The following is a 25,080-nucleotide window of genomic DNA, read 5'->3' as shown; positions in this document are numbered from 1 at the left end:
TAGCAAAAGCACATCGAACGAATTATATGGCATTACCAGATGGGTAAGTATCGTCAAAATGTTTGGCCCGTTTCTCATTTTGAACGAAATGAAGTGCATAGAAAATTAATGGTAGAATAATTCTATAAACTGCAACCTATCTATCTTAAATTGTCATCTATTTATATTCTGCATATTGGTTATCATAGTAAAAGCATAATTGACTTTCATTCAGTCTTCGATTGGGTTTACATTCATTTGCGGCAATGAAGACTTTATAAAGAAGTTGACGGATAGAGACGTTATATATGAAAGTTTTTTTTGTTATTTTATTAACATCATATTATTGATACTAGCAGAATAGATTAACAATTACAAATCTCCAACTTGGTACTTATTGCTTGTTTTAATTTGTCTTGGTGCATGAAATTAAAATTATTGTATAAAAAAATAATAATAACCTTTATTTAATTCTCTCGCTCTTATTATTCTTACGAAGTTTTTTTCTCGCCACCACTTTCAAGTAAAGAGGAAACTTTGAATAGCGAACACATATAAATGATGCATATCTGCATCTACAATTTCAGCCATTTAAACGTTGCTTTATGCACAAACTGATCCCATCTCCGTTAATTTCTCAATAGAAGCGCAATTATCCCAGATAAACTAAACCGTTGTATTACTTTTGTTTATTGTTTGTTTTTGAAGTAAACAATGAAACATACACTTTTGGAATGAAATTCTAGCGGGGCACGCATTTCATGAATGAAACGATCGCATTGGCAGCTTTCACTTATAGTTTGCTTGATAAATGCCATCCAAATGCTTTTTTTTCATTCAGAAATTTCTCTTTTTTCGTTTCAAAATACAGAAATATATGAATTTGACAGAGCATGACACATAATTTTTCGTTCAATCAAATATGGCTGACATGTTCTTTTCATCTCTCTCTCTTACCAATACAATTTGACGAAGATTGTGCTTTGTCCTTCTTTAGCGCGTATTACGTGTACGAATAGGCTTCCGCAGTGCATTTGCAGGTCGGGTCATTTTAATGTGGGTACTGCCTATTAGATATACTGTGGTCCCGGCAAGCAAACCGAGACCACGACGTGTGTAATTAAAGTACGTATTTATCAACGACACTTTTTACTGAGATTTCTTTTAACCGTTTGGTAAAACTGTTATAGCACAAATATAATTAAAACTTCCAGCTTCAATGAGCAATAATTTTGAAACATTGGCTGTGCCTGAAGGCGTTAAGGGGTTTAATGTGACGTCATAACTCGAGCAAAAAAATTTAAGTACCCCGGTAACTGGCTACTCATAAAAATATGAAACTGTCAATATTAGATTCCCGCAGGGGATGCTAAGGAGGACGATGGAATATTGTTTCGTGCCCTGCGGCACAAATAACTCCATTAAACCCCGCAGAAAGCTTATTTGGCTGCTCCGAAAGAATATTTTCCGAAGAAGTGGATCGCCGTCGTCCGAGGGAATTCAGTTTCTTTGGAGTCAAATTTAAATTATGAGGATCATTTCAATGTGAGTTAACATTTTTAAATTTTAACTCCAATCTTAATTGATAACATAAAAATGCATTAGAATTTTGTGTCATTGAACAATAGTTCAAATTCAAATCAAGTCGCAAGGGAAGATGTGTCGCAGAATACTCAACGTGCCTACGGTTCGAATCCTGCTCAGTGCAAACCCTTTTTTGCGGGCTGCGAATTTTTCAGAGACGTACGTTTTATTGGCTTTCAGATAAAAATGTAAGAATTTGCTAGATAGCTTGTTACCATTACTGCCAAAACGTAAAGTTACTTGAAGGCTTGCCCATTTAAGCATCAATTTCCCACTTTCCTGTTAAAAACTGAACTGAAACATGAAAAGTAACAAATAACAAACACTAAACTAAAACGTCATCGCGTTTTCTTTTTCGCCTTGTGAGAGTTCAATTTGTAAACCATTATAATAAACAAATGAGCGTTCTGAATTGTTTTTTTAACGGATATGGTAATTTGACAGGTGAAATTATTATTTCTGCGTAGTCATTTTCTAACGCAGGGAGTCTATTGTTTTCTTTTCTTTACTTGGATCAGAATTTACGATATAATAAATCACTGTTCGCGGTAAATTAAACCAAGCTACTTTGGTAAGTTAGGCATAGTTCATTTATTTACTTTTTGTGACTCCTTTGACATACATATTTAGTATAGAAAACATTAAAATGTATTCTAATTACGGTTAATTTGAATAATAGCTTCAAAACTCACACAACGACCAATTACTTTCAAAATAAAGCCGTTATTTAATAACCACATTACCACTAATGCCATCTATATTGTCCTAGCAGCAACCGAAACATTTGGTTTTTTATGAAAAAATTAACAGATTTTGATGTGTCAAAAACATCATGATATATATAATTTCTTTTAAACTGTTCGCATTATACCATTTGGATAATTATGATAGCATAATTATACTAGATTGATCGCTTCAAAGAGAATATGAAAATTTAGTACATAGATGGAAGTATTACAGTTACATTCAACTAATATACGCGTTGAATTCTATGGGAATTTTATGCTCGATATAATTCATACCCAATACGTGTTTTACAGCGTTTATAATGCTGCGAGTTGGAACGGAAGGCAGATGCTCTGGCTTCTCTTCAGTGTCGAATAAATCTTTCGCCTTTTACTAAAGATTTCCGTGGAGAGGAGCACTCTAATGAGTCTAAACTAATTTTTTGCTGTACCCGGCGAAAGCTGGGTCATGAATTATCCCTAAAGAAAATACTGTGTAGAAATATAAACCGCCCAGCAAGAGTATGGACGCATTGGATTATGATCACGAGTTTCCGGCCGTGATCCGCCTTTACAAAACGAATGATTTCAACTGTGACTCTTCACTTTAATATCTTGGATAAGAGTGCACACTTTGCTTGCAGTTACATGTCCTTTTAAAGGGTCACAATGCAAGCAATAAAATACACATCTTCTCCTTATTCTTACTTCCTAACAATTATGTATTTACTTAGGTCTAGTGCAATAAAACTAACTTACTTGCTAGCGAGTATTTATTTAGGCATCGTTCTTTGATGATGCCGACATGTCTAGACGGATGGATGAGGATGACGTAACTATTGACGTGTTCAATAGAGCATTAAATGAAACTAAATCATTTAATATTCCCACTGTCTTTATTCACTCACTTATTTGTTAAAGTAAAGATACTCCGTTTATTTCACACATTTAGACTTGGTTTTAAGGGTTATTTCTACGCGAGACGCGGTTTTCCAACCAGAGCACTTCGCTCTTCCACCGTTGTAACAGGACTGGCTAAATCCTCCATTCGTACTCCTGAGGAAAGATGCTGATCTGACTTTCCAATTAAGTTGGCGGATGCGAGGTAAGTTTTTTAATTAGTGTTGCATCCGCTTGTCTCTGGGACAGGTGCTCAGAGGTGGCGGCGAGGAAGATGGGGCGGCAACCCTATCGGCCAAACCAAAACCAAGTGGTCGAGGAGAACCTCCATAGTGGTGGCACCGGGAGACGCTGTAATCACTTTGGTTTGCCGGCCGTGATTCAGTAGGCGAATGCTCCAAAGGCCTAATCAGGGCGATCAGACCCGAGTCTGTATGGGGACTCATCTGAAGTGGCAAATTGGTCACGAAACCCTTACCAGGGGTATACTGGTACCATGGGAACCGGGAAAGCCCCTGGACTCACATACTTCGGGTGAACTCCTGTTGTATGTGAGGACAGCTCGATTATTTGCGGTTGGCCCCCCTAGTGGGAGTTTCATGGTGGTTGTGGTTATGCTCAAGCGAGAAGAGACCATCGGGCCTCGACGTGGTGTTGCGTATCAACACGGGTGCCGTACTCCTTAGTTCGGTGGAGATTTAGGTAATTCTTGCATCCACCAGTATGAATGCTAAGCCATGCACTTGGTATAGACTGGTACCGCTGTTGCTTTTCTCAGGGGGGTCTGATTGTGGTTACAAAATCAATCCGTGTCTTAAGAGGACCGTAGGATTAAGTCTCACGACAGGCGCCTACGTAAAACACCATGGGCTTCATTGTCTCTGGGGCGTTGGTCGGGTCGTAAGCGAAGATTGGCTTAGGGGTGTTGACGTGGGAAGCCACGTATGTAGCCGTACCCCAATGTGGAATTAAATGATTCACGAAGTGGGAAGTTGTGATTTTTTTGGGGAATGTCAACCTTGTAGAGACTACGTACGAGACTACACTTGACCGATTCTGTTGGACTTGTTGCTCGAACTGAATGTTATTCAACTTGAATCTTAAATATATAGTACTCGGCAAAATGTTCAGGTTCGTTATCAAGTTGCAAACGGATGTTCAATGTCCTCAAGTAGTTATCGAGTTGAACATGGATGTTCGGTGTTGATCCCTTGCGTGAATTTTCAGTTTCGTCTTTCGATAAAGTTTTATCGTTCGCTATGGAGGCGAGTTTTTAGTTAATTTGTGTCCGTTGTGACAAATATGGGAACTTTGGGAATGAACGAAATCGAACTACATTAACAAAGTTAAAGAAGGTCCAAATTTTGAATTCCACGTAAATTTATTGCACTATAAGACGTGCATGACGAAATCGTCATATAAAGTTAACTTAGCAACATTTCAGTTTTCTTTTAGGATATTGTATAAAACAAAACCTTATTAAAACCGGTTACTGTCTCTCTCGCCGCAATGCTGACCACATTGCCTCCCACAATGTACTGTGGTGTACCGTTACGGTCTTGAATGAAGTGCTATAACACACTTCAAGGCCTTGATCCAATATGGATTGTTGCGCCAACGATTATTATTATTATTATTACTGTCTCTCTGTCACATGCATCTTTCTCGGAAGCGGTTGCAGCGATTGAATTTGGTGGAAAGGTGGGAACTGTGAACGCTCACGCATACCGTAAGTTACATCATTCTAGGTCAAATTTAAGGGGGTGTGGCCATACAGGGTAGTGTAATTTTTTTTTCACCAAATATAATCAAATGAAAGGTCTCGATCAGTACTTTCCGAAGCCGGTCTTAGTTTTGATATTTATTGGAAAGGTGGGGAGTGCAGTGAGTCGAAAGTGATCATTTCTTTAACGAGATAATTCTCAGGTACTACCCAACCACTCAAATAAATTGAATAATAGTATGTTACTACAGTTGGCTGCAAAACCCCCTCAAGTTCATCCAAGCACCAGGAAGCAATGTTGGCTTGGATATAGAGCCAAGTTTGGTGAAAATCGCACTATTACTAACAAAGTTATAATAGGTCAAAGTTGTCCAGCTTCTGGTTTCCCGACTTGTTTAGCTTTCTTTAGTTATTTGTATATTAGTATAAATTACTCGAGACAGATATGTGTATGTATATATATGTGCTAATTCAGTTTGTGGATAATATCCAATAGACATGTATGCACGTTAGTACAGTGCAATTTACTTTAAGTACATATACATACATATGCTTTTGTGCAAGGAGTAAAGTGGGAGTGCGTGAAGATGCGTTAGATCAATTTGGATGAGCAACGTTTGTTTATTTAGGGTTCACACAATATTTATTCATTTTTAAAGTTTTGTTCGTAAAACAAAACCTTATTAAAATCGGTTCAATGTCTGCCTGTCTGTCACAGGCACTTTTCTCAGAAACGGCTATACCGATTGACACGAAATTTGGTGAGAAGGTGGGACCTATGGACCCCCAGACATGCAGTGAGTGATATCCTCCTACGTTGAGATTTAGGGGAGGTCCCTATACATGTAAAAGGAGGTGTAAAATTTTATTTCACCAAATATAGTCATGGGGGGTATCAAGTGATTCGTACTTTTCGAAGCCGATCTTAGTTTTGAGATTTATTAAAAAGGCAGGGAGTGGGAGGAGTGCAAAATGATGATTTCTTTAACGGACCCATTCTCAGAAACTACCAAACCGAAAAATCTGGAAAAAATCATGAAGCTGCTTCTATACGGTGCCCAAACCTCAAAATACTCTCCATATCGATACCTGTTCAAATTAAGTTAATAATAGTATATTACCGTATTTTTGAGAAAATTGAGTAAAACCCCCCTTAAGCTTATCTCAGAGTTATTGGTAGTAGTATAAAATATAATATGAAGCATATTATCTCCAAGTTTGATCAAAATCATACTATTAATAACAAAGCTACAGTAGCTCAAAGTTGTCTTTACCGTGTAAATTTACAGCCCGAAGTACTAAATCTGATATGCTAAATGCATATTCTTAACGGGCTACGTACAAACGGGATAGTTCTACACTCAAATATACTCACAGGAGAAGTAAACAAAACCTTTCATACCTGAAGCGCCCGGCTTCCGGTTTCCCGACTTGTTATGTATGTATATTTGTATATCTGAAGTTTAGTAATTAAAGAAGGAATATTTTCCATTTTTAGCTATGTACGAATGGAAAACCGTGCATAGAAAGTACCTCACATAAAATGAACATAAAGCCTTCCGGATCGATTTGTTTCCTTATTAATTTCTTGTTATCCGTTCTAGAATAATTGAAAGGGGTTGCAGTTTCCTGAAATAAGACAGCAGCTCAATATGACCAAAATGAAGTTTCATTAAGTTTCCATCTTCCTGTTTTTGATGTAAAAGACAACTCCTAAAATGTTCGCTCAAACTTCTTTGGGCTAATTCTATAACGTACACCAATTTCCCGTCTTATCCAGAGCTGACATCCGTAGCTGGTATGGAATATGTTGCGCGCCCTCATTATCAGTGATCATTTTATTTTCTGATTTTGTTGAATGCGCTGATGCTGATTAACCATGTTCTATTGCCGATTTTTAATTGGTTCTAACTAAAAACCTTGAAAGTTTATCAATAATTAAAATATAAGATGAGTTTTCATCTTTAAAGTAAATATCTATGTGGCAGGTAATTTTCTCAGGAGTTGGCTTGCTTGCATATTTTACAGATATTTAATATTAATATTTCGGATCTAAATACACTTTTTCAATCCCTTGCTGGTTTGAATAACGCTCATAATTTGCAATTATCTATTTGATTTCTGTTTCGCTCCAGGCATGAAGGCTTTTTGTTCCTTGTTTCGAAAATTCATTGGATTCTTCGAAATGTATATTTTAGATGCAGAAATTAATTTCCGCGTTCCCTCGACCATTTTTTTTTTTGTTGAAGTAAAATAATTTTATATTTAATGAATTTTATCCTATTATTTTTTCTGTATTATCAGCTTTATTTTGAGATGTCAATTCTTTTATCAAGAAAACGTCATTTGCGGAAAGCTTTGGTTTTCCTTTTCCATCTCGAGAGAAAAAGCTACCGAAATTTATCAATTGCTCAAAGCTTACGGCAATAATGTTCCTTCAATAAGAACTTGTCAAGAATGGTCCCAGCGTTATAAGTCGAGTGATAGTAGTTTCTGCTGTTCAGTGGCAATTTTTTAGCCAACATTACATTGAAATCCTCGGCCTTCAAATTAAGTCCGATAATTATAAGTCTATAAGGGCAATATCAATGGTATAAAAGAAGACAAGAGAGTCTCAGATGGGGCGATGACGTAGGCCAGCACGCCCGACAGCTTTTAGGAATGTCGAATTGGTGGACCTCGGCGCAAAACCTGAATCCTGAAGTTTCTTATTAAGGCAGGCCTAGATCGGATACTTATTGTTGCGTCGTTGATGATAATTCTTCTGAACGGGTAGAATTCATTGATATGTCACTTACTGACATATTAAGCCGATTTAAGAAACGAAAATTATTTGAATTGGATGTCCAATAAGTACTTGAAGTTTGCCCCTTTTGAGAGTTATTAATCCCATTATTTGAGAGATTAGCTTGACATTTATTGGATTACTACGAGACTTTTTTTCAATCGAGCAATTAATATAATTTCATTGCACAAAAATTTCGTGAGCTAGGATAGTTAGGATTTTGCACACAAACGACATTGCGTAATGGTTCAGAAGACTTGTTCACAAATAAATCTTTAACTAAGCGCACATTAAAATTAATTTTAATTTTCTTTTCTTTCTCACTAAAATTTATACTATACCTTATTTAGCGGATAAAAAGGATCCTTTTCACCCTAAATCTTTCAGACTAATTTGCCCAACATCGTTCGTACTCAAAACGGTAGAGAAGGTCATAGACAACTATATTAGAACTAACTTTCTAAAGCGCAATCCCCTACATTACTGCCAATACGCTTACCGGGCAGGACGGTCAACGGAAACTGCTCTGTATCAACTGAAAGATGTACTACGGGATGCCATAGAAACAAAACAAATAGCACTGTGTGCGTTTTTGGATATTGAACGAGCATTCGACAACACATCGCACATAAAGGTACAAAATGCCCTGAGTTGCAAGGGAGTGGGAAACACCCTGGCATTCTAGATGGGCAAAATGCTACAAAGCAAGCAAATAGAAGTTTTAGTCCGTATGGGCAAATATGATGATACCCTATGTGATAGAATCCAAACTGGACTAAGGGTTACTAGTGCCTGGTGTAGGAAGGTGGGACTGCGGATCAATCTAGCCAAAACTATCATAGTACCATTCACTAGAGGGGTAAGCTGGATCATCTGAGAGCCATAACATTACATGATATGGAGGTGAAACGAGAAACAGAGGTCAAATATTTGGGAATTGCGCGAGACCAAAAATTACTCTGGAAGACACATGTTGGAAAGCCACGAGGGCTCTGATGACTTGCAGATCCATAGCAGGAAAAAAATGGGGTTGCAGCCCGAAGATACTACTTTGGATATATACTGCAATAATGAGGCCAATGATTACCTATGGAGCGGTAATCTGGGCAGAAAGAACCCAACTCAGCACACAAGCCAGGAATTACATAAGCTCCAAAGGCTTGCTTGCATGTGTATCAGTGGGGCAATGAGGACATGCTCAACAGCATCCCTGGAGGTCCTTCTGGGATTAACCCCTCTCCATCTGCACATACAGATGCAGGAAAGGAGATCAATATTCAGGATGGCCGGTAGTATAAGTGAGGCGGGGAGCTGCCTAAATCGAAGGAAGATTGATATTCTTTCTAGGCGGTATCCCGAATTAATGATACCAAGGGATAACATGACAACTAGGCTTCACTTCGATAACAAGTTTGAAACACGTTGGAGTAACAAGGCAAACTAGGAGAGCGTGGCTGCGACATACGGCTTAAACCAGCAACTGATTACTTGATACACTGACGGATCCCTCACAGCAGAGGGAGTGGGTGCCGGTGTCATTGGTCCAAGGAAAATATACTTTGAGCAGGTACACTAGCATATTCCAGGCGGAAATATACGCCATAGACAAATGTGCCTCCTTTAATCTGCAAAGGAACTATAGGGGGCAGAACATAGCTATTCTCACCAATAGCCAAGCAGCGATCAAGACACTTAGGTCCAACCAGGTGAACTCTAAACTGGTATGGGAATGCCTTGAGAGACTGAATACACTCGGCTCGTCCAACAAGGTCTGGATACTTTGGGTTCCAGGCCATGTTGGGTTGGAAGGCAACGAGGCAGCGGACGAACTAGCCAAGAAGGGCGCAGGGACGCCTTTACACGGGCCAGAACCATTCTGTGGAATCGGGAATGGTTTCATGGCTATGAATCTAAGATATAAAGAGAAACGATTGAGGGAATTATATTGGGCGGGCCTACCAGGGATGGAGCAGTCCAAGGTGCTTATTGGGGGATACGAATCCATGCGCACAAAGGATTGCTTAAACTTCACCAAAAGGAACCTCCGAATCATAGTGGGAATTCTCACTGGTCATTGTCGGCTGAACTATCACCCAGGGAAGCTAGGGATATCGACGGACACTGCCTGCTGGTTTTGTGAGGAGGAGGACGCAATCTCTATTCACGTCCTGGGACAGTGTCCGGCACTTGTACAAAGTAGGTCGAGACATCTGGGAGAACACTTAATACCAGATACAAAGCTGAAAGATCTGGAAGTAGGGAACATACTAAAGTTCCTAACAGTTACAGGCCTGCTTGAGATACTATGATCAATCTTTTTTCTTCAGCCTTTGTCCCGTTCACAAGCGGGGTCGGCTCGTCGTGATCGGCTTCGCCATTTGGCTCTATCGAATGCCTAATCTGGGTGCAATCTCGAGGCTTTCAAATCCCCATCGAACGTATCAAGCCACCGTTGTTTAGGTCTGCCTTTTGGTCGTTTACCATCGACCTCTATGTTCAGACCAATCTTGGCCAGTGATTTCTCGTTTGCACGATTGCACTACTATGCACGATACTATGATCAATAGCTACACTATAACCAGTAAAAGGGGCACAATAATTCTTCAAGGACGCGGTGCGACTTTCCCTTAACAGAATAATAATAATAATACCTTATTTCATTATTAAGTTTATTTAAAAATATATATAATTGTAGAAGTTGATTCTTGTTGTAAACCTGGCAGCTTGCACCTTCCAAATCAATTGAATTTCGGGATCCTACTTGTGGAAAAGTTGTAGTAAAGTATTCCCTATTTCTTCCCACATTGAAACATTGTGATAATTCACGGTTGCACGAGCCCGTGCACTGATTTTGGTTAACAATTGTTGGAAAAGTATTTCGCTGTTTGCGTTCGACGTGAAGTGATATTGAGTAGACATCTTGTATCAAAATATGAAGATCATTCTGATTTCCATCCAATGCCGATCAAGTTGATATAAACTTCATAATGTTTGAAAAGCCTATTATTTAAGGAATTTGATATTCCAAATTCCGCTGATTGAAGAGATTGATTAGTAAGTTTAGTCTACGCCTGTACTTCAATGTTTTTGCCAAGTCCTAGCCTCAGAATTCGCTAAGGAATTTTGACTAGACTGCAACAAAAACTGAGTGCTTATCGATGCGATCCCGCTTGCGCCAATCACAAGTCTAGACGTAAATCTCTACACTTGTAAAAAGAAAGATTAGTTTTAAATTGTCAAATCAATATTTTCTGGTTTGGTTGGTCTTTAATTACTGAACTACATAAATATATTGCCACGTCTTTTTCTTTAGCCTTTACCATAAGCGGGGTCGACCCGTTGTGATCGGTTCCGGGGCTTTCAAATCACCATCCAGTGTATCAAGACACCGTTGTTTTGGCCGGCCTTTTAGTCGCTTATCATCGACTGCGATGTTCAGACCAATCTTGACAAATGAATTCTCATTAGCGCGAATTACGTGACCATACCATCGACGACGAGTCTCTCGCCATATTTCCGCGATCGGTGCAACTTCATATTGATGGCGGATATCCTCATTTCGGATGTGATCAAGGCGTGCTTAACCACTAGTCCAACGTAACAGACGAGACGCGGTTCATTATCTTTTATAGTCGACCAACAATCAACATAGAGGGCGACAGGGTGGACATTGATCAAAAAGAACACCAGTTGTAGATTGCGCTAATGCGTGAAGCAATTTCATAACGCAGTTCTCCATTGGGTGACAACGTCGACGCGAAATATTTGAATCGCTCTTTTCTGGGCAGGTTACTGCCGCTGACATATTCAGATTCAATCTGAGATCGTGTTGCATGAGGCGATCATTCTATTTTTGGATAAGTTGTTCGAGGCCACCTTTGTTATGAGACGATAGGGGGGATGTTCCGTGTAACAATGTCCATAAGAAGAATAAGGAGGTGTGGTGAGAGGACGCTTCATTGATGAACGCTGACAGAGACACGAAGCAGTTTTGATACACCCGCCACACTTCGAACTTTACAGATTGTGGTAGAATAGTTTAATCCAGCGCTTCAGCTGTTGTCGTAGAGCATAACAGATGAGTTCTCACGATGTTGCTCCATGAATAACCGGGCGTCGCATATTGCGTCAGTAGTTCGGCAGTTCTTAACAACCGGGCTTGATTCACGGTTATTTTAACGATATCGCAAATACGCTTATAAAAAGCTTTCAAAAATCGGACAGTAATTTGAACACTCTACTCGACTACTTTTCTTCCTCCATATTGGAACTGTAGCGCTTTCTTACCAGTCAGATGGTGTTCTGCTTAATATCAGATTGAAGACTTCAGTATTGACTCCCAGCTCTTCGCTTTCCAGAGGTCAGGCCCTGTTCATTCGTTTAATTGCTTCCTCGACTTCAGTGCGTGAGCATACATCAAAAGTTTTCATTAGCAATAAAGATGCCCCTAAAATCTCGCTCACTTCCTAAGCCGGTTGGCCGAATCATTTTTCATTCAATCACCGGCTGCTGAACAGTCAATACAGACGAAAAACAACTGTACCCTGCGGCGGTGGGAAAAAGAAGGAGAAAGTGTAACGCGTCGGCCTCGTGCCAAATTGCCAGATGTATCGGCGGCAGTTCAGCGCGTCGACGAAGGCGTTCTCACCGCCGGCAATCCAGTCGGTGGTCCTTGCCCCCGTTGTGCCGTCACATTCTTCTGAGTATGTATTTTAAAGTAAAAGATATTGTTCCTTCTTTCATGCAAAACAATTTATTAAAAATTATCCTGCTGAATTTGACGGACTCGACTCCACTCGCTTTGTATATTTCTTACCACTTATATTATATATATCTTGAGAGCCAAAAAGGAGAATTTGACTAAACATCAAAAATTATAAAAGGTACACATTTCCAAATATAATATTTAGAAGATATTTATTTTAAAGGAGTTTCTGAACGTGAGAAGTAGGCAAAATTTTCATGTCCGGATATCGAATAAGATAAGCAGGATAAAAATGTAAGGGAAATATAATTAGAATGTGGAATAAGATTTACTGGGTATTGGGATAAGTTGAATATTTTATGAAATATATGAAATTGGGTAAAATTTATATTTGTTTAGAATATTGATTCTCTTGTGTATCCAAGACGATCAGTATTTCATCAGTTTAGCGTCAGCCAGAATGGCAAAATTGTGGCAAACTGATGGTTTATAGCAATGATTGATGGATTGATAAATATTAAAATTAATAAATCAAATTTGTCAGTCTGGCTGGCCGAAACAAAGGTGATTTGAAAGCCTGGTGACTGCATCCAGATCAGGCCTTGGCACAACCGATCACGACGAAACGACCCCACTTTTGAACGAGACAAAGGCTAAAGAAGAATGTAATGCAGTTGATTCAAATATTTAAAACCATGCGCAGCATAGCTAATAGGTATAATCAAAACTCAAAGGTATAGACTTGCGAATGCATTGGGGAAACTTATCTGTACACATCATATACCCTAAACAGGGACAAGGCATAATCATCATCAAATCCTATTTGTAAGGGAGAGATGAATAGAACATGACAGAAATATTTGATTGAACGAAAAATTATGTCATTGCTTCCATCAGATTGCTGAATGAAAAAAGCATTTATTCTCTTTGCGTAGCCTCGAGGAAATTCTATTTAACGCAGGCGACGCCAATGTTTGATTCATAAAAAAATAGTGCACCACAGAATTTCGTTCAAAACGTTGAAAATTTAAAGTGTATATTTCATTGTTTACTTCATTGTAAAGAAGAAGTAAAAAAAGTAATACAACGAAAAGTGAGTTTTTAGAGGTGCTCCAAGCTTGAATTTTATTTGGAAAAATTTACATAATTAATAGTAGTTTGTCTGGGCTAAGTTTGTATATAACAAGTGTTTCTTGCGGTAAAGTGAGTATGTTATGGCTGAAATTATAGTAGATATGCATAATTATGGTTCGCAATATAAAAATCCGTTTACTTTAAAGTTTTCGTAAGAAAAAAATGGCAAGAGTACTGTATAGCGGTTATTACTATTTTTTCATACACTAATACAAACTATAATAAAAGATAAGCATGAGGAATTCAAAATCTGCAATTGTTAATCTACTCAGCTACTATCACAAAAATCATGGTCAGCAAAATGAAAACAATTTTCATAAATAACGTCTCCATCTTTAGCCAATAAAGTGTTCATTGCCAGCAATGGCAATTTAAGATTAGTCAGCGGATTTATAACTGACATGCAGAATATAATTAGATAAAGATTTAAGGCAGGGTTTTCAGTTTATAGAAATTTTAAACTCACCTTACCTGTTCAGCGTACAGCACCACCACATGAAGGCGAGGCAAGGAGATTGAGGACTAGTGGTTTTGAATGCACTTAGTTCTCTTTTACAGTGCCACCCTTACCCCTTCCCAATAATTTGTAATCAAATATTATTTCTAAATGGCAGTCTTTTGTTTATCTATCTATTATTATTTTTCAATTCCTCCAGTCAGCACTCGGTTTCATAGTGGCTGTTATTTGCCCCTAATCTTTTAACGATGTTAAATTCCAATTAGTCGCACTGACGACAGTATATGTTTTTCTTGATTTGACATCTGAAGGTAATGTGCACCTTTTTAAAAGTTTTTCCTTAATACCCTACTTGTTGGAAATCATCACGTCTGTACACACACAAGTGGTTTTCCAAAGGAGTCCAGAAAATAAACACTAAAAAGTTAAGTAAAGACGTTCACGAAAGATGGTGCTGAAGGCTTTAATGTTGTGGAAAATAATTCAAAGATCCTATCGTCCACCAAATAATCAAACCAACCATAAATTTCTGACTAGTACAAATAACCTTAATGCCAAGAAGGAAATTCCTGAAAAAAATGTAGAAAGATTAGGCTATACAATCGCCAACGTTAGAGTCGTCCTAACTTACAATTATCCTAATATGGAAAGGAAAACTTCCAAAAAAAAAACACCGAAAAAATTAAATTACAACAATTTCCTAATTTTACGCGTCCATTCCTTACACGTTTGATAGTGAAAACCTACCCATAAAACATGTGATCCAGTGCCGTATCGTAGGCCGCTATTAAAGAATTTTAAAATATTGTTCACCCTAACTGCCACAAATATTCTTAAAAGAAGATTTCTGTCTTGGTTTTCGCAGCTCTCGGTTACTTCCTCCAATGTTGCTATCAACAATGCGTACAGCACTCTTCTCATATCGAAGTTTTTGAAAATCTCCTCTTCTAGTTTCAACACGTTTTTCATGAAGTCTTATGGAGCAATATATGAGCTGCATCCTTCACATTGCCGAAACTGTATATAGTTCCTGCTAAATCGTTGCCTGGTGTTTTTCGAATTGTGGCTTTCTAGGAAACGTCTGCAAATATATCCTCTCATATAGTAAGAAACATTCCTTTCGTTTATATTCATTTCAGGAACAGAAGTTAAAATTCTTCATTTCATGCAAAGTTGTGAATACTCGTTCAATGATATATATTGATATAAGCCATTTTTTAATACATTCGACTTTTGTTCGAACGTCCCTCAAGTTGTTCTCTAAAATGTTGATACTTTCTAGAAATGCTTTTAACTGATTCAAATGATCTTTGCGCACTTATTGCTCTATAGGCTCGTCTTAATTTTTTAGAGTCAAATAGTTTCTAGGAATTGCAGATGCCGAATAGTGCATCGAAGTCCTCCAAAAATTCTGCTGTCTAATGCTCTAATGGCAGATATTTCGTTACAACAGGCTCTCGTCTAAATCCTTGCTTGATCTTCATTTGTTTTCAAATTAAGTATATACATGAGGTCGAGTGAGTTTCGGCGTTTATTATCTTTCTTATCGAACCCGAGGAGGTGTTCCCAACGGGCTTCCTTTTCTTCATCGAATCTTAGTACCTCTTCTTTCGAGGCTCCAACAGTGAAGGACATATGGTTGGGGGAAATGCAAAAGAGCTTTGCTAAGGCGACAAAATTGGATCCTTGGTCGCAAACAATGTCTTTGGGTACAACCCCGCTTCACGCATCTTCATTGCATGAAAAGGCGATTTCCTTCAATTGGGGATATGTATAACCCAGCAAGTACTTAAATCTATGGATTGTGCCTCTTGCAACGAAGATCGGATCTTTCTACAATATCACCTTTGAAACCAATTATATCTACCTCGATCATATTTCAAATGCTGCAGTCGTTCTTTCGCTCTTGGCACTAACCGATGGGATCTAATAAAGCTAACAAAAAGTACAACCTAAATAAAGCAAATGGGAAAATAAAGATGGACTGTATAGAGAAGGATATTGAGAAAATAAAAAAATATCAAAAAAATACAAAAAAAACTAGAGCTGGCTTTTGTATATATACGTGCTCTTTATAAATTCTTGGCATAAGTGAAGCCACTGTTGCCTCTTGAAAAAGAATCTGCCTGCAAAGAGTCATTTTAAGTTATCCATTCTAATACCTGCACAAGAAGTGGAGACTACCACCTTCGCCATTTCCCATCGCCAATATAGTCGGGGGAATCCTACAGTGTTAGCCATAACGTGCGGCTAAAATAAGGATGTAAATATTGTTAAATTAGAATACAACATCAATTGTCAATTAATCTCTACTGGATTTCCATAATATATAATATACAGTACCCGGCAAAAAAAATGCGCACTGCGATTGTGAAAGAAAATCCAAGTTCAAAAGGGGTTTTTCGGGTTTATCACGAAGCTGGAGAATAAAATTCTGCTTCATGTGATGAAGTTCTTATTATTTACACCAGCAGAAGAAAGAATCTGGTGGAAAGGAAAGTTGAATTTTTGAGGGAAAAGATATGTCCGTTGACTACTATTAGAGTACAAAAAAAACGCCGAAAATAAACATATAAACAAACAATTTGTTAAACGACTTTTTTTTAATGAAAATAGATAAATGAAATTAGAAGAAAATAATTTTCGCTTTTTTTTGTTTTATTTGTTTTTTTATATATCGTATGACCGCCTTTCGCCCAATCATCTTTTCTAAAGCTTTTCCTAAATTTGCTTTGTTCCTGAACGATCTTTGTTCAAGTTGCCGCTTCATGAACACCCATAAGTTCTCTATGGGGTTCAAATCTAAACTGTTTCCTGGCCATGACAGCGACTGTATGTCAAGCTACTCTTTCCAAGATGTTAACTGTGAATAAAAACCATATTGAGGGTAAAACAGATAAAAAATTTTACACGGGAAAAACTTCGTTTATTTACAGTACGAGGTCTATGACACGGAGCCGAATCGTCCTGAAACATTACTTCATCAAAGTACTTCTACCGTCTGAACAACGCAATCTTCGATAACTTTTTTGTACTTTATGGGTTCTCTTCCCTTGTAACTTAATTTGAATTAGGCTCTTTTATCTTCTACTTTCTTTACAATTTCGCAGTTGCAGGTCGAATTTTCTCAGGATGAGCCGGTATTAGAAGTGGGATCTAATAAGAACTGTATAAAATCTGATGTTGATCTTCTTTCAACTAAAACATGAAAAATGAATAAACAAAATTCTAAATTCTAATTCTAGAATTCAGCCATATATTATTAATTAAGATTGCTTATTAAAAGCACATTGAAATGATTTTCGCAGCAATATAAACCTGACCGCAAAGAAACCGCATTTCATCGAACGATGGCAATCCACTTCTTCTGAATATAAGAATACAAAATAATATATTAATTATTAACAAACAAACTCTATTACCGCACTCATAAATTGATCTAACGCATATTCGCGCATTTCCACTTTACTCCGTTCACAAAAGCACGTAGGTAAATTAAAAACCACTGGTAACCAGAAACATACATGTCTATTGTATTAGTTACTACCCGCTTATGTCTCCCTCGAGCATTTGACACTGATATGCAAATAACTAAAAAAAAAGCCAAAAAAGGAAAACTAAAACGTCCCCATGAACCCCGCCATTCATAAAAGTTCAATTTATATGATGATGACATCATACACGTCTTAGGGTGCAAGAAATTTGCCTGACCAACTTTTCAGAATTATGTCCTCTATCATCTCCTATTCTGCTGCCAAATTTTATATTTCTTGGATGAACTTACGAGGGTTTTCCGGTAAATTTATAAAACATGGTAATATTCTATTATTTATTTTATTTGTGGAGTTATCGGAACGGGATATATTTTGATGCCTAGATTTCATATAGATGCATCACTATGATTTCAGATTTTTCGGGAGGATAGGTTCTGAGAGCGAGTCCTGTTTCACTTTCTGGGCACACATTTTTAGCCCTATCTCCCCTAAGTCCGTAGTCTTCAGTTCGCGGCACCTCCTACTCGCCGATGTTCTGGTTGTAGAGCAGTTCATCAAAGTGCTCAACCCATCGCTCCAATATGCCCATTCTGTTGAAGATCAGATTTCCGTCTGTCTGTCTGTTTCGGCAGGATAAGCATCGAGGTGTGTAAGGCTTCATCTTGCTGACTTGTTGGTAAAACTTCCGCGCCTGTTTCAAGTTCATAGACCTGTTGGTTTTCCTAGGCTTCTTTTTTCCCATGTGTGAAATCGTTTCTTTGCTCGCCGCATTTCGTGATAAGTCTCCGCGCGTGCCCGCGTTCTTTAAAAATGCCGCATCACTCGGCATGCAGCATTCTTTCGTTCCATTACTAGCTTACATTCATCGTTGAACCAGCCGTTCTCACTCCTTTTGCGGCTGATGCCAAGTATATTATAGCCGCTTCTACTATAACCCTCGTCAAGTGATTGTGAAGATCATTTGTTGATGCTTCATCTCCAGGATCTTTATTGACTGCGGCAATTGCGACACCCATTTCCCTCTTATAGGTGTTGCGGGGGGCTGTGCTGTGAACGACTTCAGTATTAACTCTTACCTGATTGTCAGAGGGGGATCTGGGCGGTGTTTTTGTTCGAGCTCGGAGCAACATGCCAACGAGAAGTGATCCGAGTGTATATATGTTCTGACATTCATCAAGGCTGAGAGGTGGTGGCGTTCGATCAACACTTGATGAATCCTATAATATCCGGTTACGTTCCACTTCTTGTGAAGGATTTAGTAAGCTATCGCAACATGAGACTACGAGCTGCTCCTACAGACATGGATCAAATTATCTTTGCCACAGCAGAGCTCCTACTTCCACTCATTAATAAATTCTTAAGATTTTAGATCTTTCCCAGTGAGTGAATAAAGAAAATGATACTTTTAAAGCACCCGTCTTGAATGCTAGCTGTAGTATCGGAAGGTCGCAGTTCAAATCTCATTGGTGGCGAAGAGAGTTGTTATCGTGACTGGATGTCGGATACCAGTCGCCGACTCAGCTGTGAATGAGTACCTGGGTCAAATCAGGGTAATAATCTCGGGCGAGCGCAATGCTGACCACACTGCCTCCTACATTGTACTGTAGTGTACCGTTACGGTCTTGAATGAAGAGCTCTAACATACTTGAAGGCCCCGATCCAATATGGGTTGCTGCACCAACGATTATTATTATTCTTCACTTCGCGCTGCCTTGGCTCAAGGTCATCACTGAGTATTGAAGGTTTGAAAATGAAACTACCCAATGGACGGTTAAAGGGCACTATAGATCCGCTGTTGAATTAGTATCAACAGCTCTGGCCGTAAATATGTTAGCATCTTAAATTCCATTTGGTGATCGCTATGTTTTCTTTCTAAACGAAAGGCTCCCGATCGAAAGCTGCTAAGCAGCTAGCCGATACCCCATCTTAACATATGACCGATGTGTTACGAAACTTCCAGATGTCCTAGTGATGAAGCATTGCCAACAGTAACAGTTGGAAAGACTGATTCGATGATGATTGTAATTAGCAACGGAACGGAAAAATGCTGCATACCGATGCTCATCCTGCCATCCTGATGTTGATGTAAATGCAAGAGAAACTATTCAAATCCGCCCAACCCCATGCCTATACTGACGATATCGGTCAATGGGAAGAACAACCCGAGATGTACAAATTGCTGGGTGAGTTGCATATTCATGAAGGCAAAACGAAATACATGATGGCAATGGGGAATATAACTTTCAAACCGTTGGAAATTTCTCCTAGTCGAAGAGGTTGTACAAAGCCTATAGTTGCGAACTTTATTCTCGATTTTCAAGGCAGCAGACAGTATCTGGGGAAGATGGAGAAAAACTTTTTCTTATGGTCATCCATAGGCTGCACAGGTTTCATCCACGCACCAACGTCATGACTGCGCAGACCGGCTTATCGAAGGCCACACACGTTAGAGATTAAGCAACGAAACGCTTATTACGAGAAAACCGGACACTAGACGTTTGGCTCATCACCTTTTAGCTAACCACATTAGCAACAACGAGCTTTTAAATCTGTCCTGTAATTAGTCTACTCTCAGTATTTCCTTTGAGTTAGATTGGCTTGGAGGAGGAGATTTGTTAAGTTTGGTGTTCTATCTTTTGTTCATCATTTTCTGTGCATTTGCCTGTGTTTGTTTTAGTCTATGATTAGAATTGTTTTTCTGTTAAAAATGTGTATTTCTGAACGTATTGATGAGAAGAAGAAAGTGGTAGTGGATAGGTCACACATTAACAAAAGACGGCAACTTCTCTGTAGGTTATGCCACGCAATGGAACCCACTATCTTAAGATGGCCGACGAGTGGATCACCCTATAACTCGCATAAAATGGGAGAATGGGTGCACCCTCCGACAGAAAATAATGCGGTAAGAAGATGCGAAAGGAAGTTACTATTTTACAGAAAAGACATAATAATAATAATCGTTGGCGCAACAATCCATATTGGATCAGGGCCTTGAAGTGTGTCATTCAAGACCGTAACGGTACACTACAGGATTTCAGTACCCTATAGAAGGCAATGTGGCCAGCATTGCGGTCGCCCGAGATTATTATCCTGATTTAACTCAAGTATATATAAGATTTGAACCGTGACCTTCCGTACGACAGCCTTGTGCTCTAACCACTCAGCTTTCTGGACACAGAAAAGATACCAAGCAATATTTGAACGGACCGAAAAAATGTGGGCATAGCTAGAAAAATATGTTTACCTACACACCATCGTTCACGGTTTGCCGAAATGCGCTTCTACTCCTTCCAGAACTTCACGAGACGCTCGCACTCCCCTTTTGGATATTTTTCAGACAACCCTTGCTTTTTGTAGAACACTTCCGACAACATTTTCGATATCGTAACTGATAATTTTTGCTTCGGCCGGCCTTTTCCCATATACTTTGATGTTCAGACCATTCTTTTTATTAGCGTGAAGTAGGTGACGATACCATCGAAGGCACCTCTCTTGCAATTTGTCTACGATCGGTGCAGCCCCAAAAAGTTTAGAAGAAGTTGTCCGTGCAGTTCATCGACTCGATAAGTCCGCAGGCGCCGATGGAATAAGAATCGATCTGATTATGAAGGCAAATAAATATACAAAGCGGGACATCAAAAGAACAATGTAGCAATTATAAATTATAATAAAATATTCTTCATACTCCCAGAACAAAATCGGTCCATAGCGAAGAAGTTTCACTCTAAGCGAATCAACCAAAGATCAGATTTCCTCTGGGCAGCAATTCCTCCAAGCAGAAGAGAAATTATTTCGACTATCAATACACCGCCAAAGAGAACAATTGTATTGCTGGCTACGCCATGCAGTGGAATCCACTCTCCTAAGATGGCCGATAGGTGGGTCGTCCCAGGGGCACAGAGCTGTAAAGAAGGAGTGCTGGCGTCTCAGGAAATGGTAAGGAGAGCTGAGGGACATTTCAGGTAACCCCGAACGATGGCACATCGATTCGTTGACGCGCAATTCCTCACTATGGGGTAAATGGCAACCATATATATATATAAATAATATTTAAGCATATGGTTTGCTCAAGATCTATAGTATCATAAATTTCATATTAATATACCATATAGTCAGTTCCAGAACTTTAACACTGAAGTTAATATGTTTACCTACACTTTTTTGCTTTTTGTTGAATGAAAATAAAATTGCAAAAAGTTGACCATGAAACCATCACAATAACTTGTTTTAAACGATTAAAATAACTTTAATAGTCAGATGTGATATTTGATTGCGTTTGAAACATTTGTATATTCAAAATTATTCTGATTATAATAATGAAGCGAGAAACGGGCACTCCTGTCCCCGTGAATATATATCCGCCGGAAATTGTGAAAAAGCCAGGCTACGTGAAATTCAATGCACACGTTGGTGGTCCATAACATATATAAACCTACAATAACACGAGGATCACATATAAAACTCGCCGAGTACCAACTTTTGGGGGAAATTATCGTTGACACCCATATGGGCGTATCAGATCCGTAATGTTAATTTTATTCGTAACAATTGCAGTTTTTGGTTTTATTGTAAGTGTCAATAAATCATGTCGAAATGTCGTGTTGATAGTGTGAACTGGAAATTATAATAGTTAAATATTACATACCGAATGTATGCTCATAGTCACATTTCATTCGTTAATAGAAAACAATCGCTGCAAACCCCGAGGTTTGTTCTCAAATCCCTCGCCATTCGGTAAATGTACTCATGTTTTTGGTAGTCAATAATTGTAAAGTTTCATAATTTATTTTCATGCCTTAGTTGATTTTCGATTGCTGCCATCATCAGATTTTATTGAGTGGTTTTGGGCCAAAATGTATCGAGATCATACAATCAACCAATCTTTCTCCCATCTCATTGGTAAGGAATCCGCAGGAAACCAAGTATTTGAGAAGATACAATTTCATCCATGCTAGTGTCTTGCCGAGTGTATTTTCAGGCGAAGTGGCGTTATGACCAGCAATGAATTTATATTGGACAAGGTTAAGGAGAATGTTCAAACCATTTTCAACCAAACGAATACAGCTCTGTTTATTCCAATATTGGGTGATGGCCTGGAGAGGTGCTCTAAATTCGGTAAATTTTCGGAAATTTTGTCTTAAGAACCAAAGGAAAAATCAACTTATTGATAGACGTCAGTATAAAGCTACGCTAGTAGCTTTGTACTGATAAGTGGGTAAGTTGCTCCCGAAATATACATATATAATTACCATTTAAAACTAAAAATTGTAATTTGGAGGAAGTTACCCCCTTGTCTTTTAGGTTAGACTACAAATAGCAGACAAAAATCTAATCTCTTATCAACTTATTTCCAATTTTCAGTCACAGAAAATATGGACACTCCAATTGAAGTCTATTTGCCCGAGGATATGTGTGATCCAATACCTGCTTTAATAGCTCAATGTACTCTTGTGGATTCATTTTTAAACTGCCCAAAAGAACAGTGGGAGGATTCTGCGGCTTGTAATGACGTTCGCAATTTTTTCAAGAGTTGTAAACATCCTTTGTTTAAATTCTAATTTCAACAATGAAACTTATTGGCTATCCACTTAAATCAAAGTCAATTCTTTTCAGAATAGGAGATATCCTTAATAGATAAAATGAAATTAAAGGCTTACTATTTTTCGAAAGTAGTGTCACTTGTGATATTAATTTGAACAGAGAGTGAGTGACCATAAAGTATCACAAGTTTGTCTTTTGGCCATCTGTCTGTTCTTTTTAAGGATTAAGGAAACACCGAAAAGCATTACACCGCGGGAAGCACTAAGCTTTAAACGAGCAAGTCTCCCACTCTTCGCGCTTTCCTTACACGCTTTGCTTTTCCAAGTTCCGCCTGCATACCTTTAATTCCGGAATTCATCGCGCACCAGTTTGCCTCCGACTTCAGCATTTTCTCGACAATGTTCTTAGGGATTATGCTGATTTCTAGGGTCCTCCTCTGTGAACAAAATTGTGGACAGTAGAACATGACATGTTCCGGCTCCTCAGGTGTGCAACCTCATTCAGGGCAAATGGAGGAATCATCCAACCTGAATCGATGCAGATACTTCCTGTAACCACCATGTCCTGACAGGAATTGTGACAAGTGGTACTTAATTTCGCCGTGCGTCGCTACATCAATCCCTTAATACCTTAGCGACCCAATTGCAAGTCACTCCACCTGTGTTGGCACTTACTGTGTATCTTTTTCAGGTAGATTCATTCGCCTTTTCTCGCTCAGACAGCGTCTTACTTGCTAGAATATGCATGCCTCGACTGAAATTATGCTGAACGCGCTCCACATCCTTAACGCCACTAAGGGGTAAGTCCGATTGGCTTCACATACTAGTGCTTCCTCCCAGACAGATGCTGTACTTCCGACCACAAGTAATCTGAAACTCTATTTTGGACATCCAATGTTAGGCATACTCTGTGCTAACGAAACGACATCATGATCGTGTTAATCATCAACCCTAGGTATTTGATAACCGGCTTTGAATTGATGTGAATACTATTCGTATTCGAACGAACGCGAAATCGATTATTGTGGCCTCCTCTGGCACGGGAAGGTGAAGAACACCATTATATATTACCATTCCATAGGAGACGACCCTACATTGAGTCCCGAATATTCCTACCGTGATGGTGTACTACTTAAGTCCCTCATCCATATCATATCAAAATGTCCTTTTCGACAAGTGGTTTTCGAAGAATTTACGACAAATAACTAGGGACAGCCGTTTTAGCCAATTAACTTATCATCCACTCCTAGCTGTTTGAATTGAACGCATGTTTGGCGTCCAATATTACCACGGCACAGTTAGAGGATATTGTGTCTTGAGTCAATTTCCAAACTATGTTTACGGCGCCGGCCGTTGAATCACCTAGACGAAAACCAAACCGTAGTTCCGGTAGGTCATCCCTACATTCTATAATAGGAACATATCTATTGTAGATGACTCTTTCTAGAATTTTTTCAACCGTGACTTTAAGACAAATCGCGTGCTATGCTGAAGGATGTCCCGGTTGCTTTTTAAAAAAAAAATGCGGGCAGGTCAGTTGTGTTCACCTTCTTATCTTCGTTGTTATAAACGCTACACGTTGTTTTCCTGGGATTTGAATGCCTCGGCGCAAATTCTCGCTTGCTGACGTGTATAACTTGCTGTTTAGGTCTACCTTGAAGATTCGCGTATACCCGTTTCTCGTTGAAGTGTGGTCTCCTTATAGATCTTTTGCTGATCCTTCTTACTCGAAAGCATGCAAGGACCAAACTCCTCGACCAATAATTTGACTGCCTATTTGCAAGGATTTTCCGGCTCGGCATGGCAGCGTTGTATGCAACTCATAATTTGTCCTACCCTTTTTTTTCACACGCCCAGGCTCTTACTGCGATAAGGCTCGCTGATTATGGCCACTTCCACTCCTTTTTCATAAACAGTTTGTGAGAGTAGGCCTTGCGCTGCCTCACAATTATTAAGATTGATTTGTGTCAACCTCATTTCTTAATTTCAAAACTCTCCCAAATACTGGGCATTTGCTGCTGTCTGCGACGTGCCAACAGTCAACGCCCTTGCAA

At 38.8% G+C, this 25,080-nt stretch overlaps 1 protein-coding gene and 1 non-coding gene across 2 annotated transcripts; both read left to right on the top strand.

Annotated features, from left to right (window-relative positions):
• Positions 1 to 2,637: 2,637 nt before the first annotated feature.
• Positions 2,638 to 2,757, top strand: LOC119647332. Its single transcript, XR_005248849.1, has one exon. It is a non-coding gene; the product is annotated as a U5 spliceosomal RNA (small nuclear RNA).
• Positions 2,758 to 21,853: 19,096 nt separating this feature from the next.
• On the top strand, positions 21,854 to 23,044 carry LOC119657630 (general odorant-binding protein 66-like). Its single transcript, XM_038064672.1, has 5 exons — positions 21,854 to 22,054; positions 22,170 to 22,220; positions 22,287 to 22,385; positions 22,442 to 22,601; positions 22,848 to 23,044. The coding sequence occupies exons 1-5, from the start codon at positions 22,013 to 22,015 to the stop codon at positions 23,042 to 23,044; spliced, it is 549 nt and encodes a 182-aa protein (XP_037920600.1). The 5' UTR covers positions 21,854 to 22,012.
• Positions 23,045 to 25,080: the final 2,036 nt, after the last annotated feature.

The sequence above is a fragment of the Hermetia illucens genome, chromosome 1 (genome assembly GCF_905115235.1).
Source record: "Hermetia illucens chromosome 1, iHerIll2.2.curated.20191125, whole genome shotgun sequence".
NCBI classification, from domain to species: domain Eukaryota; kingdom Metazoa; phylum Arthropoda; class Insecta; order Diptera; family Stratiomyidae; genus Hermetia; species Hermetia illucens.
This window is presented reverse-complemented; position numbering and strand designations above follow the sequence as displayed.